The 20,035-nt window shown below is 41.0% G+C and overlaps 1 protein-coding gene across 4 annotated transcripts in view; it reads left to right on the plus strand.

Annotated features, from left to right (window-relative positions):
* LOC102419310 (latent-transforming growth factor beta-binding protein 1) overlaps window positions 1–20,035 on the plus strand; it is a 200,530-nt gene that overhangs the window by 32,240 nt on the left and 148,255 nt on the right. For all 4 annotated transcript variants that reach the window (XM_014460572.2, XM_014460573.2, XM_014460574.2 and 1 more), the window contains exons 2-3: window positions 4,523–4,747; window positions 5,970–6,244. In XM_014460572.2, the coding sequence (XP_014316058.1) occupies window positions 4,523–4,747; window positions 5,970–6,244 (500 nt within the window). The remainder of the gene's footprint in view (window positions 1–4,522; window positions 4,748–5,969; window positions 6,245–20,035) is intronic.

Consider the following 20,035-nt stretch of genomic DNA (forward strand, 5'->3'; position numbering starts at 1 on the left):
CAGCATTCTGTGTGACACCTCCAGTTACATGTTCTAAAATATATGTCGCCATAGCTAGACTTGCAGCTAGCATACCACAAGCTTCCTCTTTCTCTGTATGCGTTGAGAAGGCTTGCTAGAACACTGGCAACACAGACTGTAGATCACTAGGCAGACGGTCAAAGCATGAACTTTTGAAACAGAAAGAAACCATTCATAGTTCAATCCTTAAGTTTGAAGGTTGATTTTTAATTTGTTTTCTTTGATATAAAAGACTATTTAGCTATAAAAAGATCACCTGCCACAAAGGATTCAACGTGTATTGAGCCGAGGCAAAGAACTTTATATTGTAATTTAGATTTTAAAGAATGCGGGAACGGTAGAATAGATATTTACTTTTTCATTCACAAATGATTAGCAATAGTGGCCTTTTATTGATCGGAATAAGTCAAGCAGACGCTGTTTCCTGTCTGAGCAGAGAGACACAGGGGTAGTGGAGTTCTCTTCTGGGTTTATGGCTGTCCACTTAGACTCGGGCAGTCCTTGAAACATTTGTGTGGAAGCTATCTTGAGTTTAAAGGTAGATTTAAACAAAACTGATTAAGTTTGAGTTTAATTTCAAAATCTGCTATTGATACTAGAAATATCTAGTAAAAGTCAGTTGTTTTTTGTTTATAAAAAAGATGGTTGCATATGTGAAGTTATTTTAATATTGATTATATAGTCATCTTTGCATGGTAGTACAGGACCATGAAAATGATCGTGCAAGCTAATGCAGAATGGCCATGTGCAAAATGATCTTATTAATCAATGAATTATTAAGTTCCATGACCTTGAAAACATTTTTTATTAAAACTCTTTTACTGTAGGTTATAAATGTAGAGGGAAATGGAAAAAAATAGTAAAGCTAATATTTAATTAGTGCCCTGTAATTGAAAATGTTAGAAACACTGAGAATTAAAGTGTTTTGTTTCTCTGAGTAGAACTTATCAAGAGTAGTTAGAACATGTTTGCTTTCTTCTCACTGTATAACATGATATGGAGTATTTTTTCTTTGCCTTAGTGGGTTGTCATACTCCTTTCCACGTCTGGATCAGCTGCCAACATCTTACCCGTTGTGCTTTCAGAGCTGTCCGGGGGTTCCTTTAATGTCACTTCCTCTGGCACATCATCATCCTTTTCACCACCACCGCTTTCCAATTTCACTTCCAATGTTAACCGCCTGTCATTTTTTTGCGGCACTTTTTGTCGTTGACCCTTTTAATTATCCACTTCTGTGAAATGTTATTGATTTTATCACTGCGCGATGAGGAGGCAACACAACGACATGCTTCCCGGTCTGTGCGTGAACTGAGAACAGATGTGCAGGGATCAGTCACCAGCAGACTTTGAAGGAAGTGACATGATTGGTTACTGATCACCATACACATCTGTTATCCACGCGGTGTTTGTGGACCAAAGAGCTAGCAGTGAAGTTTGTACTTTATGCAATTACTCACAGCTAATACACTATGGCAACTGACGTTTGAACCATACTGTTGGGGGACTGGTGTTATTTAAACTGCGGAAACTGAAATTCATGCATATTGGAACCATGCAGAGTGAGTGGTGCCTGTATTCCGGTTATAAATTATTTGTAGTACATTTCAATCTTGGCCTGGCTCCCCTTGCCCATGACACATTGAATCCATCCCGGGTAGCCAAGCTGTGATTTAGAAATTCGGTTCAGAGTTGACGTGAGAGTTATGAAGTCTTTGACTCAACCTTGGAGTCCACTTTGACTCGCTTCTCTTATCCGGCACCTCAGAGGACATTGGCCCTGGAGAAAGCTTACTTCAGACCCCGTTCAGCAAGGGCAGTTTTGGCTTGAACCGCCCCATCGATGCTGGACACACTTTCTTGCCCTTGGTCATTTTTTTGGCTCCCCTTCCTCCTCCACTGTTTCAACTCTCCCTTGGCCTGCTGTTCACTCTCTGTACCGTCTTCATGTTGCATCAATTCTCCCTCTGTCATTGTGGCGCTTTGTGTTTCTTTCAACTCTTGTTGCCATCGTCCTCATCCATGTGTTTTTCAGCTTGTATTTTAATGGTCTCCTAACTGGCTTCTCCACCTAGTCACTCTCCATCGCAACTAATCCATCACGAGTCATCTTCCTGGAACACTCTCTCCGCCTTGTTTAGTTCTCTCCTTGGAGTTTCAAAAATAACTTAATAATTACAAAGTAAAATCCAAACGTTTTATTGGGCCTTGATCCATTGGCTGACGCAAGCCGCTACCTTCTATTTATCACTTGACCCCTCCCCCTCAGGAATCTGAGGTTTCAACAGAAAATTTTCTCATTATCTCCCAAATATGCCTGCCTCCCGTCCTTTTCACATACTGTCCTCCTAGGAAGCAATCCATTGTTTTTCTGAATCTTGACCAGTTTCAAAGACTTACCCCAAATGATCCCTCCTACTAAGTCTACTTTGATTTCCCAGAAATCACTCCCCCTTCTCTGAAGTTCTAAACGATTTGTAGTTTATATTTTCCAACTGTCACATATTTGGTGATCTGTGGTTTTAGTTAGCATGTATTATCTAATCTCTCCAGTTAGTGCTTACAGTCTTGAGGGCAGGGACTGAATCTTGTGTAGCACCTACAATGGTGTTTGACTGAGTGGTCGGCATACATTTTTCATCCAGTACTATTTTGAGCTGCAGCATTTCTTCTAGAAGCTGAGTTGCATGTTAGGGGTAAACTAAAGATGAGGTCTCTGACCTCACAGAGCTCTAGTTGAATGAGGCATACAGGAAGGTCATCAGGCACTAAGCTAAGTGGCAGGATGGGCAGTGAATGAGAGTCCTTGGAGGCCTAGACAGGCACCAAACCTAGATGAGAGGCAATAGCAAATGCTTCTAGAAGATGTGAGGTTTAAGCAGAGTCTGAAAGATAAGTAGGAGTTTGATGGGTGAGGGGGCTGAATGGAACGAGTGTTCCAGGCCAAGGACACAGCGTGGATAAAGCTTTCGGGGGGCAAGAGGGCCTTACACATTGAGGAACTGAATAAAGCTCCATGTAGGTAGATTGTAGGGAATGAGGTGAGACTCATAAGTGAAGACGAATTAAAGGGAACAGGGGCCCTGTGATGGGAAAGAAGTGCACATATTAGATGGATGTTGAGAAGGGAGGACTTCCAGGACTGGGAGTATGGACGGGCCAGGTGACAGAGCTGTTAAGGACCACTAACTCGGTGAATGGAGACATTGGAGAGAAGATGATGAATTACGTTTTGGACATGTTGAGTTTGAGATGTCTGTGGAATATCTATGTGAAAATGTGTAGTAGTAATTTGGAGCACAGCAGAAATCTCTTGCTAGGAAATAGAAAATTGGGAATTGTCACATATGACAGGTTGAAATCATAGAGGAAGAGTGTGTAGAGATAGTAAAAAAGAGGATTTTAAGACCAAATCTTAAAGCATATCAGTGTTTAAAGGGCAAATAAAGAGTAGATTCTGTAAAGAATGTTAATATGAAAAGGGCAAAGAAGAAGGATCAAAATAGATGAGTGAGATGTCATGGAAACCGAGGGAAGACTGAAATTGTCCATTTGATTCAGCAATGTGGAGACCATTAGTGGCTTCAGGAAGAGTGGTTTCCATAGAAGTGGGGTGGGGAAAGGGAGTGTGTGGAGAAGTGAACAGACAATTCTTTTGGAAAGTTTAATCGTGGAAGGAAATGGAGTTGAGGGCTTTGTATTTTTTAAGCTGGTGGAAATCTGCTCATGTGTAAAGGCCAATAGGAAGAATTCATTAGTGATAAAGAGGTTGGCCATAAGCTGAATTTCGTCAGAATTTAAAACACCTCTGAAAATGCCTTACCCAGTGTGCCCTTTTATCTTTCGGTATTCTAAATAAATTACATTCCAAACTACTAATCATTCTGTGTCTTTAGGTTTCACTGTGGTCTTGTTATCCCAGTGAGATGGCAAATTCTGGGAAAGCAAGATTCAAACTCTTCTACTCCCTTATTCAGATTATATTCTCAGCAGATATTATTTTTAGTATTCTCATTTGTTTATTCTTTGAGGAAATGTTTAATGTCCACTGTGTACCAGGCATTATTCTAGGTGCTGAGAATGTAAAGGTTACTAAGCCAAACATATCCTTTTCTCACGAGTTTATAATCTAGAGAGACAGCTAATAAACTAGGAATTGAATAGGAAAAAGTAATTACAGAATGCGAGAGATACTCAAAGGGCACTGTGAGACAGTAATCCTCAGTGGCTCCTTTATATATTCTTTTCCCATGAATTCTCTCCATTGTTGGGGGAGAGCACCGCAAGGAACTGGAGAATTAAATGACTTAGGATGGAAAAACAAAGACCGTGAATAATAGAGACCTTTTTTGCCAACGTGTAGTTACTTCTTCGTTTACTGTTTCAAAGTCAGTAGAAATATGATGGCTGTAATGGTGCTGTGTTTCTGGAAGTTTTGTTGGTTAACTGTGATTTAGCATTTGAGAAACTAACCGATTCTCCACAATTTCTCTTTCCCTTTCAGTAATTTGCCATCTTCCATGTATGAATGGTGGCCAGTGCAGCTCAAGGGACAAATGCCAGTGCCCTCCAAACTTCACGGGGAAGCTTTGCCAGATTCCAGTCCATGGTGCCAGCGTTCCTAAACTTTATCAGCATTCCCAGCAGTCAGGCAAGGCGCTGGGAACGCATGTCGTCCACTCTACACATACCTTGCCTCTGACGATGACGAGTCAGCAAGGAGTCAAAGGTGAGCTTAAGATTTTGATTTCTCCCATTCGTCAGACCTCTGCTAGCCTGCCAAACCCACAGAAGCCAAGTACCTTCAGATGGCCAGGGCTGGTATTGAAACAGAAAGGAGTATGTGACCTGTGGCTTGAGAAATGACAGTAGGGACAGAATGTGGGCCCAGGTATGTGGCTGAAGTGCTTTCTAGGCCATAGAGATTTGGTATCTAAGAAATAGAAAACAAAAAGGAGTCTATCCTTCTCTGATGACTCATAGCGCCCAGAGCTGATGAATGTGCCTGGCCTGTTCTGGCCGGGCCTGGGGCATGGAAAGACGAGTTGGAAATTTGGGGTCCTTATAGCATTAATGAGCTAGTGATCACACTGGTCCTGTTGATGAGCACGAGTGTATTTAATAGTTGAAGAGTGCCTGGTTTTAGTTCTAAATGATCACTTAACCTCACTGGGCTTCAGTATATTCTTCTGTAGAGGAAGGTAAACTAGGTCACTTGGAGCTCAGGAACTCTGTGACTCATTCATTCTTTTAAACCTGGCGTCTCTTAGACATGCACAGTTTTTAAAAAAAGGGGTCAGAGAGTGTTACTGGCTGTTATTCTTTAAAACCTGAATGTTAGCATCAGAAGATGAAATTGTGTCTGAAAGTGGCAGAAAGTGAGTCTTATTACAGATATAAAATAGCTCACTTTGGTATTTCGTGTGTGTGTCCCAATAAGCACCAACGTATATCCACAATATGTTATTTAAGGGCAAGAGAACTGTGCTCTGTGGAATTGTGTTTCCTCTTTTAGTGTAGAAAAGTATATTCCACAGCTTTGCAATTGGAACTTAATGAGAAGTTCAAAAGTAATCCAACTTCTGAGTCTTTATAACTATTATTTGATAAAATGTACCTCCCCATAAGCTGCATGAATTTCATACTTTTATGACTCACCTGAAAAAATTATCTTAGTGAATATGTTACTGCGAGAGGTTTTAATTTCTCTTTGTAATTAGTTGATTTTTTAAAACATAAATTCAGATTTAATTTTTATTTTAAATGTATCCTTTGATTCTCACTTATTTTGATGGCTGTGTGGCAAATATATGTATACATTGCATTTGTATAATTTTTCCTATGTATAATACATATGTGTATAAGTATATATATGTGTAAAATTGACTTTCACGCTGACTCGCATGCTAATTCGTCATGATTAACAAGTCTTTACTCCCAATCTGTTTCAGTGAAATTTCCTCCCAACATAGTCAATATCCACGTGAAGCACCCCCCAGAGGCCTCAGTCCAGATACATCAGGTTTCCAGAATCGATGGCCCAACTGGCCAGAAGGTAAAAGAAGCCCAACCAGGCCAATCCCAGATCTCTTACCAAGGGCTTCCCGTCCAGAAGACCCAGACCGTCCACTCCACGTACTCCCACCAGCAAGTCATTCCTCACATCTATCCTGTGGCTGCGAAGACCCAGCTTGGCCGCTGCTTCCAGGAAACCGTCGGGTCGCAGGTGAGCAATACTGCCCAGCCTGTTTCCGCAGTGCTTTCTAGAAAAGTCTCATTTTCACAGGAAAGCCAGACGTGGTAAAATGACTTTCTATAGAAGGGCTTGGCCAACTGACCCATGGGCCTGTTTTTGTAAATAAAGTTTTATTGGAACGCAGCCACATCCATTCATTTACATATTGCCTGTCCTGCTTTCAGGCTTTTCACGGTAGAATGGCTCGGTTCCAACCAGATCGTATGGTCTGCAAAGCCTAAAATATGGTCGGCAAGGCCCTTTACAGAAAAAGCTTTCCAACCTCTCTGCTCTGTAAGATAATGACCTTCCAGAAACGCTGCTGGACGTCCCTGACTGCCATTTCTGTTTTCCAGTTAAGTTGATCTGTGTGTAAAACATGTGACAGGCTTGAGATATATTCTGCAAAGGCTTTGAAAATACTTATGCCTTTTTGTAGTAGTTGCAGGTTAATAGGTGTAGTTGGGTTTGAACCCATCACACAATAATAATTTGTGATCTTTTATTTTCTTTATAAAAACTCATAACTGGATTGGCAATGACTGAGATGTTTGAAGTGCATTTTAAATAGCACTGGATTTACATGTAACTTGAGGCCTATATCTCTATCGTAAAGTAGAAGGGGGGCTGATTTTCCTTTAAAACTCATCATTGAAAGTGCTCAATGAAGGCAACAAAAATGTTGGCTCTTTTACCCAAACCACTTGGTGCTGACTGCTTTGGGATTATGTGGTTATGACATAGCTTTGTCCTGTGGTTCTCCTCCTGTCACTTGATCATGATTTCAGCCTCACATGAGAAGAGTAAGTGAGGTGAATTTTTTTTTTTTATTGATTTTTTACAGAGAGGAAAGGTGAGGGATAGAGAGTTAGAAACATCGATGAGAGAGAAACATCGATCAGGCGCCTCCTGCACGCCCCCTACTGGGGATGTGCCCGCAACCAAGGCACATGCCCTTGACCGGAATCGAACCTGGGACCCTTGAGTCCGCAGGCCGACGCTCTATCCACTGAGCCAAACTGGTTCTGGCAAGGTGAATTTATTATGTCTCTCTTCTTACCTGAATATTGAAAGAATATTGTGTGTGTGAAATATTTGGGGGTAATAAGAATCAATTGTTGTTGCTTTAGAAACCTGGAAAATACTTTTAGGTTCTGGGCAAGTCCATGGTAGAGTTATCACCTTTCTCCCAGGGAAAGAAGGCAAAATCGGTTTGTAGACCCGAGTGGAAAGAGCACCCATATAGAGTTATACGATCTTGGCTATAGCTAGGGGCCCAGACCTTGGTAGCAGGGAACCAGCTTTTTTATCTGTAAGGTGGAGACAAGAATATTGGGTTTTGTTAAGATTAGACAAGGTAATCTGAGCACTGTTTTGCAAATGTTGTAAAACTATGCAAATGCTAGCTTAGAAGATACTCATCTATCCATAGTCTCAAACTTAATAATAGTCAGTGATTGTTTATGTCATGTAACTTCAGTAAGGCAGGGAAGGCTTGATCTCCCCAAACACAATCTTCATTGTGTAGTAGTAGTTGCCGGTTAATAGGTTAATAGGTGTAGCCCTCAAATACTTGAAATGCCTCCTAAACCTGCCACAGCTTTTGAAGACCACGTTTAAGCAAATACTTTTTGGGAGAAGGAACAGGATTGATTTAAGTTTAGCTTTGAAGTAAAGTCTTGATAGTTGTGCTAAGAGCAGCTTTTTATAGGGGCAGTGGGGCTGAAGATATACTTCATGCACTTCACAAATTGTGCCCTGGACCAGCTTTGGAGAGAGAGGATGAATTTGGTGCCATTTGCATTGTTTAGTCATTTCACCTTAGTTTGGTTATGAGGAAGGAAAAAACAGATCCTTTTAAAATTGTGTGCCCAGTGCCTTTCTCCCGTTTCCAAGTTGGAACACAGATGATAAAAAGCAAGAAAATGAAGTATTCACAAACTTGTTATTCTTGTGTAATATTAGGCCGAAATGTGCTAACTAAAAAAGATTAAAGCATTATTTACTTTTCAGCCTAAGCTGGACCATATAATTAAAATGAATTGGCTAATTGGGGGAGTTACTTAAATAATTCAAACTCAATGGAATACTTCTGCTTTATCTGCATGCCTCTCTGGCATTCAGTCTGAATGATCCAGACAGCGATCTCGAGTCTTAATTCTTTTTGCAGGTGTAGTCACTAATATGAAGCTTCAAAATAAGACCTGGTTTTAGAAAACATTCTTAGTATATATTTGTCTCCTGTTGGTGAGACACGGTGTTGGATGTCTATGATCGCCAGATTATTTACTGCAATTAGGATGATCCAAATTATAGAAAATAATAATGAACAATCTTGAAAAAAATACATTACTGGTGAATAGTTACTAGTATATAAGATGTATCCTACAAAGATGTTTGAAAACATTTGTGCTTTCTTGCTATGGTTGGTTTGCATACCCAGCTAGAGGGGGGGAGGTATAGGTAGATTTTATATGAATGGTAAAGCCAGGCCCAAGTAGCTCAGTGGTTGAGCATCACCCTATGAACCATGAGATTAAGGTTTGATTCCTGGTCAGGACACATGCCCGGGTTTCAGGCTCAATCCCTAAAAGGGGATGTGCAGGAGGCAGCCGATCAATGATTCTCTTTCATCATTGATATTTCTATCGCTCTCTCTCTCTCCCTTACTTTCTGAAACCAATTAAAAATATATATTAAAAAAGGATGTTCTAAATGAATGGTAAAAACAGCTGCATAAATGCTCACTAGTGCTTTGCTCATGGCAATAGTCTTATTAGCTGCAGATTTCAACTATTGAGACTTATAATGCCATGGGGTTATCAGTAAGCATCTATGTTTATGTGCTACAATAAGAGGGCATATACAAAACAAATTTGGCAGAAATAGGCCTTGTTTCTGTGGCACATTCTAATAATTAGGCAGAAAGCTTGGGGTTGAGAACCCAGCATGAACTGTGATTAATGTATTTACTAGTAAGTTCTGGGAAGCTTCATAGAATAGAGTTTCACAAATTGCTTGGGTGGTGGAGGAAAATGGGCAATTGGTTAGGAAGCCAAAGTCACAGAGAAAAGGGGGAGGATAATTAAACAGAGGAAAGAGAATTTGGCAAGAAATGGGTGAGGAAGAAGTATCAGAGAGACTGGAGATGTGAACTGGCTCAGGATTCCTGGCAGATGTTTGCACAGCATGGAGCCTCGTAAACCCGAGGCACAGGGCCATCTAAATGACTTGGTGTCAAGGCAGAATAGTGGGAAGCCCCCTTGATCAAGTGATCAAACTCAGAATCATTAAAAGTGGGACAACCGACCTCATGTGCCTCCTGATGTGATCCAGTATGAACTTTGCATATCACCCTAAAACTAACCATGCCAAATATGTTTAATCTGAGTCTAACCAAGCCTTTACACCTAACCCCAACTGATAGGGAGTATTGAGGGTAAAGAAACAAGCTAAAAATATAACCCCTACTCACCCCCATCAGGCAGATTCATAATATACGATATTATTGCCCGGCTTCTTAAGAAAAATCATACAATGGAAAAAAAGTAGAATGACTTTTCTAGAAAGAAACTAAAGAGTCACAACAACAAAAGCCAACCCACCTCTAGAAGATATTTGGGGAACAATTGGGGAAATTTAATGTAGACTAGATACTAGATGATATTTTGGAATTAGTAATTTTTTAGGTGTGATAATGGTATTAGGGTTTGTAGGACAGTGTTTTTATTTTTGAAAGATAAATGAAAAACTTAGGGTAAAATGCCGTTATGTGTATAATTTATCTTCAAATGCATTTACACACAAATATTGTAACATTGTAACAATTGTTTACTCTGAGAAGTGGGTATATAAGGTCGTTGTAGTATCAAATATCTCAGCATATTTGAAATTTTCTTATGAGGATAAAAAGGGGGAAACATTAAAATTTTCAAAATGTACAAATATAGGCATACTTCCTTTTATTGTGCTTCATTATATTGTGCTTCCCAGATACTGAATTTTTTATAAATTGAAAGTTTGTGGCAACCCAGCATTGAGCAAGTCTATTGGCACTGTTTTTCCAACAGACTCAGATGATAGCATATTTTTTTTGGCAATACAGTATTTTAAATTAAGGTACGTACTTAATGCTGTTGCACACTTGATAGACAACAGTATAGTGTAGATATAATTTTATGTGTACTGGAAAACCAAAAAATTCATGTGACTCACTTTATTGCAATATTTGCTTCATTGTGGAGGTCTGGAACTGAAGCTGCAATATCTCTGAGATATGCCTGTGGAATAATATAATTTTAAGCTGATTTTAAAAGTTGTTACTTTAAAGAGTTAATGAATTTTTAGAAAATAATTTAAAATGTTTCACGTTCTGAATGAATGGGGTGGGTAGGTGGATGTGGGGTAGACATGAGGAGGCCAGGGAAGAGAAGTTGGCCTTGGTCCAATTGTGAAATGATCAGGGTCTAATCTAGGAGAAAAGTTGAAAATAAAGAGATGACAATAAGGGCTTTTGCAAAGAATCAAGCATCAGGATTTGATTATGGGCTGCTGTGAAGAAAAAGATGGTGATGAGTTGGACTATTCTGAATTCCCTTGCTTCAGAAATCAGATAAATGCTCGCTATGATTGATTAACTGGCCTTTGGGGGAGGATTGTGAGATGAAGATGAGTAGCTACATCTTGTTTTAAGCAGCCTCATTCTTGAATGACATTAAGAATGGTGTATTCTTGGATATCAATTGGGAAATCCAAAGCTGTGTTAGAGATGGAGTGAAAGAGGATTAATGGAGAAAATTCAGTGGTTAGTGAATAGATCTAGTGATGATAGATTCATGAGAACAGAGGACATTTCTTTGGCATGTATATAAAGAGAAAAGAGCAGGAATATTGGAATCAGAAACAACTATAATGTTTCCCACCTTGACAGTGTCAAGATATGGGGTGGAAGGGACCCTTCCTATTGTGGAAAGCAACGTTCGATCTCTCAGTGTCCTAATAATTTCTGAGTCTTAACATCATATAAAATATTGATTTTTATGTACATTGGGATAGGTGCAGACATCATTTAATTTCCTTTAAAGTATTAAAAGAATAGAAATTAATCCAATAAATATATGGGGTGGCTTGGAAGAGGAATTGGATTCTTGAATGTAAATCAAGTTTCAAGTACTTGACAAGTCATAGCTTTGATAGAGTTAGGTACCTGACTTCCTGCAGTAGACAGGGTACACCATGTATATTTGAAAACATGTTGGAGAGTTTGTTCACTGTATAGATTAAGTTAGAATTACCTCTCCAGTGGTTACAGTTACCAACTACTTTCAAGGTAATCTCATGTTTACATGTGCTTAAAACGTGAACATTTCTATGCTAGTGTTCATCTATAAGAAGAGGCCAAATTTCAGAAAATACCCCTGTGATCTACTTTTGTTCCACAGGGACATTGAATGTATGTACCTTTCCCATTGTGCAAGGGCACCCTTTGCTTTCCACTGTGACCTTTGCTTTCAATTTGAAACTTACTTGGCATCTGAGGTTTTGGTTGCTTCCAACATGTTTTATTTATTGCCTAATTGCTGGAATTAAATATTTATAGTTACTTAATGATGCCAGATGGTATGAAAAGACCTTGTCTTATCTGTGGAGCGTTCAGAATCATGATGTAGGGTTCAAGGTTCAGCTTCCACGCTGGGGTCTGCCATTGCCTGGGTGTGCAATCCTATGCTCTTTGTTAAAGGGGAAAATGTGCTCCTTCATTAGACACAGGCATTGTAGGATGAGAAAAAAACTCTTCAAGATCTTATTGCAAATGCCAAAAGAGCAGAAAAGTCCACATCGTCACACCTGAGTTAACTAAGAAGAACAAAAATGCTGGAAAACCTGGAGTAAAGATAAACGGAATAAAAGGTATTTCTAGTACAGTGTCCTTACACAGATAAAGATGATCAAATAATATCCAAACCAACTCTTATAGTTTACAACCATAGAATCCCCCTTAAGAGTAAAAAAACAAAAAACCCCGAACAAAAAAACACGCACAAGAGACAAACTAAGATTAAATTCTTTACGATGTATTCTATAGAAGACAATAATGTTTATGGAATAGGAAGAGAGGATCAGTACTTGATGTAAAATTGGCGGAAAAGCCTTTTTTCCCCTTTAATTATTGGTCATATAAATAATAAGACCTGGGGCAAAACCGAGTTAAAGTGGCACAAGAATTGTTTGGGATCCCCTTAGAACTTTCAGAAGTTGTTCCAACAGCTCTTTTGGACAGGAAAAATGGAAACAGAATGGGTCATTGGAGAAAAAGATTATTTAATTGGAGATAGGTCTCTTGGCAGATAAATTCAATAACATCATCAAGCTCTAAACCTTAGCACTGGAACACACACACACACACACACACACATGCATGCACACATAAACACACACTTCTGAAGGGCCAAACAGATGCACTTAGCTTTTGTTTAAGAAAATATTTTTTTTTAATAAGCATCGTAGAGAAATTAAAAGGAAAGTGTGAACTCATTGAAGTGGAAAGTATCCTAATTACATGACTGAAAGTAAAAACCCTCCATACTCTGTCACAAGACTTTGAAGAAAAATATTTCTTGGTTTTCCCCACACATGAGCCAGTGAGTAAGTGGGGGAACAGGTGCCGTGTCTGTCAGTTCCCTACGGCAGGGAGAATACAGATGGATGAGTAGGTACAGACATAGATACAGAGATGGGCTGAAGTTGTTCAAAATCTCTGCTCAGGATGGAAAGCGAATTTAGTAGCCTACCAAGGGAGTTGGGAGAATCAGTTCTGCTTGGAGACCTATTATTTAATTTCCAGAGGATTCCCTCTGCTCTGATTGGAGGAGTATAACTGAGGGGCAGCCTAGAGCACTGGTGAAGTAATAGTTTTCTTCCGACAGGGATAATGCCAGACTCATTTCACATTAGTTCTTTCCCTAGATTGAGACCAAAAACGATCCACTAACATAGATGAGAAGTCTAATGAAAGCGTAACTATCAAACACTTACCAGAGACTCTTAGCCTGTCATGTATGTGTTATATGTGTTATTCTTGATGTCGGAAGGAGAACTGGGTCAACAGGTATGTATGTTGCCCATTTCCGCAGCTCACGTGCCCTTAGGGCAAGCCCTCCCAGGTGAACTTCACCTTGTTGAGGTGCTGTTGGCAGGGCTTAAGGAAGGCAGGGCGGGAGCCACCAGATGTCTGCCTTCTCCATGAGCAGAGAGACACGTTGGGGAGCGCTGATTGCATTTACTGACGTTTGGCCTTCTTCAGGTGGAATACGTCATTAACACCAGGCCCTTCCTATGCTTTTCTTCAGTGTCCCACTCAAACACTGCTTTGGCACAATCCAAGAGACATTTAATTGAGTGTGAGTGAGTCTGGTTGTCTCCAGTGGCCCTGCAGGGGCCGTCCTTGCCAACCCTTACCTGTGTCCACAGCAGAGGTATCGCTGAAGGTAGGACGCACACCTCCGTGAGAGGTGCCCGGAGCCGCAGTATTGCCGATCCTGCTCCTCCAAGCCCTGCCAGCTTCATGCAGGGACTTCTTCCCCGGAGTTGAAAAGACGGTGTAGATGAGGATTGGATCCAAAGGGGGAGCTGCTGTCTGTGAAAGGGAACATGTCTGCGTGTCCCTGGGCTCATGCCAAGTGGCAGGGAGGACGGCTAGCTTTATTTGGATGGAGAACATGGGACTGAACTGTTAGGATAATCAAAATACAGATTCTTAGAACTTAAGTAGAGGACTTCAGAGAATGGGTGATGACCCAGACATTACCTTTGCTCCTGCCCAATATCCAGTCTTTACCCAGACCAGTATCATTGGACACCAAAGAGTCCAGTGTTCACTGAGCCTGACTTGTTTCATAGACGAGCAAGTCCATGCTTCTTTGGTTCTTCCCACGCCCGTCCTCTCAGATGGTTTGCATTTTATTGTCAATGAAAATGCCTTTATCATGACATGGGATATCCAATTTCTGTGTTTTATACCTCTAGGGCTCACTATAATAACACACCAATTAATACTTAGACTCTTGCTTTTGCAGAAGAATAGGCATTGAAAATAATTACGGGGCAGTGTGTTACAGAGCGGAAGTTACATCACTTCTGATATTGGCAAAGTGGTAAGATCTTGTGGTCGTTACATTGGAAGATGATAGTTTTGAGCATGTTGGAAGTAGTTTTAAGAGACCATGGCTTAAATTGATGGTTGATTTAGGCTCTGTAAATTACAAAAACGTTTAAAGAGTCACAGCTGGTATTTCTAGGGTCTGATGTTGTTTCTTGGCGTTGTCTACATGATACTTTGGAATTGAAATTTGTTCAGATGAAGTGGAATCATCTGTTTTACTAAAATAAATAAATAAATAAATAAATAAATAAATAAATAAACCACCCCCAAACCGAAAAAAAAACAAACCAGCCCTTTGCAATCCGACCCATAAAGTTACAGTGAAATAGGGAACATGGCCCTGTGTTGAGCGACAACAGAGTGATTGTCCTACTCCACCCTGCACCTTCCCTGCCACCGTGATAGTCCTGTTTTTGTTTTCTTTCCCATCCTTCCATGTTTTTCTTCTCTTGCCCTCCTTTTGTTTGTAAGAGATTTATATGTAAAACTAGAAGCCCAGCGCGAGAAATAGTGTGCCCCCTCCCCCTCACCTATGCACGGCCCACCCACCTGCTCACTGCCCCGCCCACCCGCACGCGCCTCGCCACACCCACCTGCCTGCCACCCTGCCCGCCAGCCACCAGCCTTGCTGCGATCGGAGCCTGTGGGCCACACTGTGTGAGCCGAAATTGTGTGAGACCCCAGACCCAGACCCACCGCGCCAGTGAGATCCATCAATGCACCTCCTGGTGACTGGTTGTTTGGTCGTTATGGCATTACAGTGTTGTGGCCACAGGCTTTTTATATATATAGATATAGATTGGAGATTCTCTTTCAACAAGATCTCTCTCTGAGACTGTGCATTTACTCTAGTAATACTGCGGCTGTATTTCAAAATTTCTGTTTCAAAAGAATTGTTTCAGAACCAGTTTATGAGCGGCACAGAAAAGTCAGTCTTTCTTTAATCTCCTGCAGCTCCCTCATTTACTGTAGTCTCAATGAACTGGAAACTTCCGATGGTCAATTCAGCCTCCAGGGAGCAGGGATTTGCCACCACTGAGGGTATTTAAAAGAACATGTCCTTAGCCCTGAAGAGAACTCTGAAATCCAGACAGAGGAGTTCTAAATATTTTGAACAAAGACGGAAGTGCCTTCAAGATGACCACCTTGAGGAGGACTGGTTTAGATTGTGCAAGCTTTAATGGAGTTGTTAAGAAAATGGTCTTAACATCCTGTGGCTTTGGGGCAGGCATCTTAGGAAGACAGTGTATTTTTATAAAATTGATAGCTGATAGAGAACATTCACAGTTATGGCCTTGGTTGACCTTCAGAGCAACTTCAAAACAAGGAAAAGTAGGTAGTCTTGTCTCCCAGTTACCTAAGTGAAACTTGAAGCTCACAGAGGTAGGGACAGACTTGTGTTGTTATTTCCAAGTCGATAGCTCTTTTTTCCATTTTGGCAAACTCACCATTCTCTGGCCCTCAGTTTCTTTACTTTACAAATAACTGGTTTGGCTGAGAGGACTACCAAGACCTCTTTTAGGTCGACAGTCCTCTGACTATGATGATTTTGACATCTTTCTTTTCCACGATCCTAGATCCCACTGATACTAACAAATGGCACTGGATCTGGACAGAGCAAGCTGTACAAATGTCAGATACAACACCTAGAATAATCTCTAAAATCCACCCTGACTTAAGAGACTTCTCTCAGAAGTCAGCACCTCCCAAAGCTTGTCTTTTTCATGAGGGCGGGGCTCTTATGAGCTGAGCTCAGTGCTGGCACAGGTGATTAGTTAGTAAATATATGAGCATCAGTCAGGTTAGGCTCGGTTGTGCTGTAGTAACAAACACAACAAAAACTTATGTTTTGTATGCACTAGATGTCTGACAGGTGAGCAGCGGGCCCTGTGCTACTCACCTCTCAGGAACTCAGGCTAATGGTGGTTTCACCATGTTCCTGATGTGCTGTCTAGAACACACAGCCTCCTCAATTCCTGCAGCAGAGGGAGAGAGGTACTTACTGCAGGGGACACACAGGACTTTTCCCGTAGCCCATTACACAGACTGAGTCACATGGCCCTCTCTCACTGTTGGTTTTATGGCAATGTTATGGCTGCATTGTGGTCCACCTCCAAATACATAACCTGAAGCATTAACCCCATTGCAGCTGTATTTGGAGATTGTCTGTAAAGAGGTAACTAAGATTAAATGAATTAATAAGGGTGGGGCCCTGAAAACAATAGGATTAGTGTTCTTTTTTAAAAAATACATGTTTTTATTGATTTCAGAGAGAGAGAGATAGAAGCATCAGTGATGAGAGAGAATCGTCGATTGGCTGCCTCCTACATCCCCCCCTACCGGGATCAAGCCCAGAACCTCGGCATGTGCCCTGACAGGGAATTGAACTGTGACCTCCTGGTTCATAGGTCAATGCTCAACCACTGAGCCACACTGGCCGGCGGGATTAGTGTTCTTAGGAGATAGCAGCGAGCTTGCTCTCTTTGCCATGTTGAGGACACAACAAGACAGTGGCCTCCTGCAAGCCAGGACGGGAGTTCTCATCTAGACGGCCCCTGATGGCATCTTGAGGTTGGACTTGACCCTCCAGAACTGTGATGAAAGGAGTGTCTGTGTTTAAGCCGCTCCCCCGCCTCAATCTGTGGTATTTTGTATGGCAGCCCGAGCTGACTAATATAGTTAGGGAGCTGGGACATGGCGGGAAGCAAGTGGTTCTTAGGTGAGCTGTAAATGTTCCTGCCAAGTGGCAGAGCAGTGGTCGAGACAGACTCGATTCCCTGCTTGCAGAGAACTAAAAAAAGCTATTAATATGATTTGTGGCATTCCGTTTTTCTATGCTACTTGCAAGCAAACCACAAGTAATTATTAGTTTTGAGTTCTGTGTACTTGGATACGACACAAAAAAATGGAAAGCTTAACCCAATGAGGCACGTGTTACAGTTTACATAGTGCTGTGAGGCCCCAAATGGTTTTTGTTCCTTTCAGTATCTCTACGTAGACAAAAAGGAAACTGACAGACATTGAAGTTCAATATAGAAAATTTCTCTCAATACAGTTGTAGGAATAAGCATTGGGGAAAAGAGGCCTTTATGCTCATCGTTTGGGAGTGATCTGGTTGCCATAGTAATAGTAACCATGCCTATATGCCCACCTTTATTTCCTCCCTCAACAGGAGTATATCCTTTTAGACACATCCTTGGTAATGGAACTTAAACTTTTTTAAAAATATTTTTACCATTTAGTACTAGCATGTATGATGTGATTTATATTGTTTTGCTGCAAGGAAAGGCTAATAGGAATTAGCACGTCAGAATTATAGTCATGACAATACTTAGTTACTCTTTTTGCAATTTAAGAATAGCAAGACACACATGTATCACCACCTGGTAGACTTGACTGTTGACATGCTCACATCCTTGTAGAGGTGGATAAAATAGGCAGCCCAAATTTGATCATTTCTTTAGAAAAGATGTCAAATCAGAAGTTTCACGCTTAAGAGTTATTTCCCTTTGTGTGTTACTTTAAAACCATTTTTGTCTTGGTGTAACTTTTAAAATACCGTTTCATAAACTAAAGTAGTTGTCTGGAATTCCTTGAAGCCCATGGTTTGGCTTCAGCAGGCTTTAAACAAATACACTCTCAGAAATCGATGTGGATACATTTCCAGCAGTTAATGCCCCCGTCACAGTCGATACTTTATACAATCAATAGCCTGAAATATCAGAGGATTAGGGTTGTACCAGATACCTCACAATACCTAACATTGTTTTAATTACTCTAACAAAAGAAAGCTGGGTGGATTAAAAAAACAACAACCAACCTTGCTGATGAAGAATGTTCTGCTCAAGCCAAAGCAAATTTTTTACAAGTTCTTTTAGAAAATCTGGAAGTATTTAAGCGTTTTCCTCTTCTTCTTATGAGACAATGCTTGTTTGCCTGCCAGTGCTCCATCATACACTATTCTCCTTCATGACAACGGGCCTTTAGAACAAGTTGATCAAATAATGTTGCCGTAGCTGCATTAGTGATAGGGTTCAGAGATTTGGACCCTCTTTCTTATTGGCACACGGATATAAACATATTTAATGTTCTTGTACATGGACATTGAAGAGCTCTCAGGGGGGTTTTCAGTTTAATTTGGAGCTATAGTTGGTCCAGAGGCTAGAAGAACGCCATTTCCTCGGAAGATGGGCAAAAGTTACTTTGCCAGAGGGGAGATGTGTTTATATCATAGCAAAAAGATTGATGATAGGAACAAAGAAGGGCTGTGACAGAGGTTTGGATTAATCCAACCCATTACATACAGTGAGAACTTTCCCCATAAGGAACCTCATTCTTGTTTTTATTAAAAGAAGTCCAAGATTTCCAAAAATGGCATTCACATCCCTCAACCAGATTCATTGTACTGAGGTTGTAATTTCTGCCTGCCAGAATCCCTGAGAGTTTTATGGCAGAACATTGGAATAAGGTACTTCTGGGTGTGGGCGGAAGCGAGCATGGCAACTGCACAGATGGAATGATTTATGGGACAGTGTGCAGTATGGGTTGATTGACTCTAATGTGACTTGATAATGGTCACAGCTCAAGGCAGACAACATCTGCATCTCTGTAACCGTCTCCAATAATTTTTGATATTTTGCCTATTGATAATGTATCATCCTATATAATAAAAGGCTAGTATGCAAATTGATCGAATGGCAGAATGACCAGTCACTATGACGCGTACTGACCACCAAGGGGCAGATGCTCAATGCAGGAGCTGCCCCCTGGTGGTCAGTGGGCTCCCACAGGGGGAGCGCTGCTCACCCAGAAGCCCTGAGCCCGGCTCACAGCTGGTAAGCGCAGCGAGCCTCTTCCGTCTCTGTGGCAGCGCTAAGGATGTTCAATTGACAGCATGGTGAGTGGGCCTAAGCTGTCAGTTGGACATTCCCCGAGGGCTCCCAGACTGCAAGAGGGTGCAGGCCGGGCTGAGGGACACTCCCCTCGCCTGAGTGCACGAATCTCGTCCACAGGGCCTCTAGTTCATTATAATTAGTTATTATATTATAATCTAGAAAGGAGACATTGAAGAGCCATGATGACTTTCAGGAAGATAGAGCTGTCTTTTTTTGTGAGTATAGACGGGTAAGGAAGGGATAGGGAAGAGGTAGGGTAGAGAAGAGGAGGCCCATTCTGGACATCACTTGTCAAGTTGGTCCAGGTCAGAGCATCATGTTAGGACTAGATAACAGGTGGCATTACAGAATCTAGTGTATCAACCTGGCAGGCAGGTGACATTTAAGGAACACTTACCTTCATTGGCTTGCTATGACACAGGACACCGTTCCACCATAGCTCCCAGGATACCCTCATAAAATCATAGATTTTAGGCACATCAATGAGTATTAGCAATTAGTTTATCCTTAAAATTTTAATGATGAGAATGTTAAAGTCCAGAGAAGTAAGTTAATTTGCTTCACGACTTGCATTGAGTTTGTGGTTGGTGAGGACTAAAACTTAGGCTTTTTGTCTTTTACTCCATTATTCTTTCTACTATTTCATCCTGCCTCTTAGTCCATCTCTTCTGGGGAAGGAGGATTCACAAGAAACCATGGCTATCCGTATAAGTTGTTTTGGGCTGC

This window comes from Myotis lucifugus, unplaced genomic scaffold (genome assembly GCF_000147115.1).
Source record: "Myotis lucifugus unplaced genomic scaffold, Myoluc2.0 scaffold_134, whole genome shotgun sequence".
In the NCBI taxonomy this organism is placed as follows: Eukaryota; Metazoa; Chordata; class Mammalia; order Chiroptera; family Vespertilionidae; genus Myotis; species Myotis lucifugus.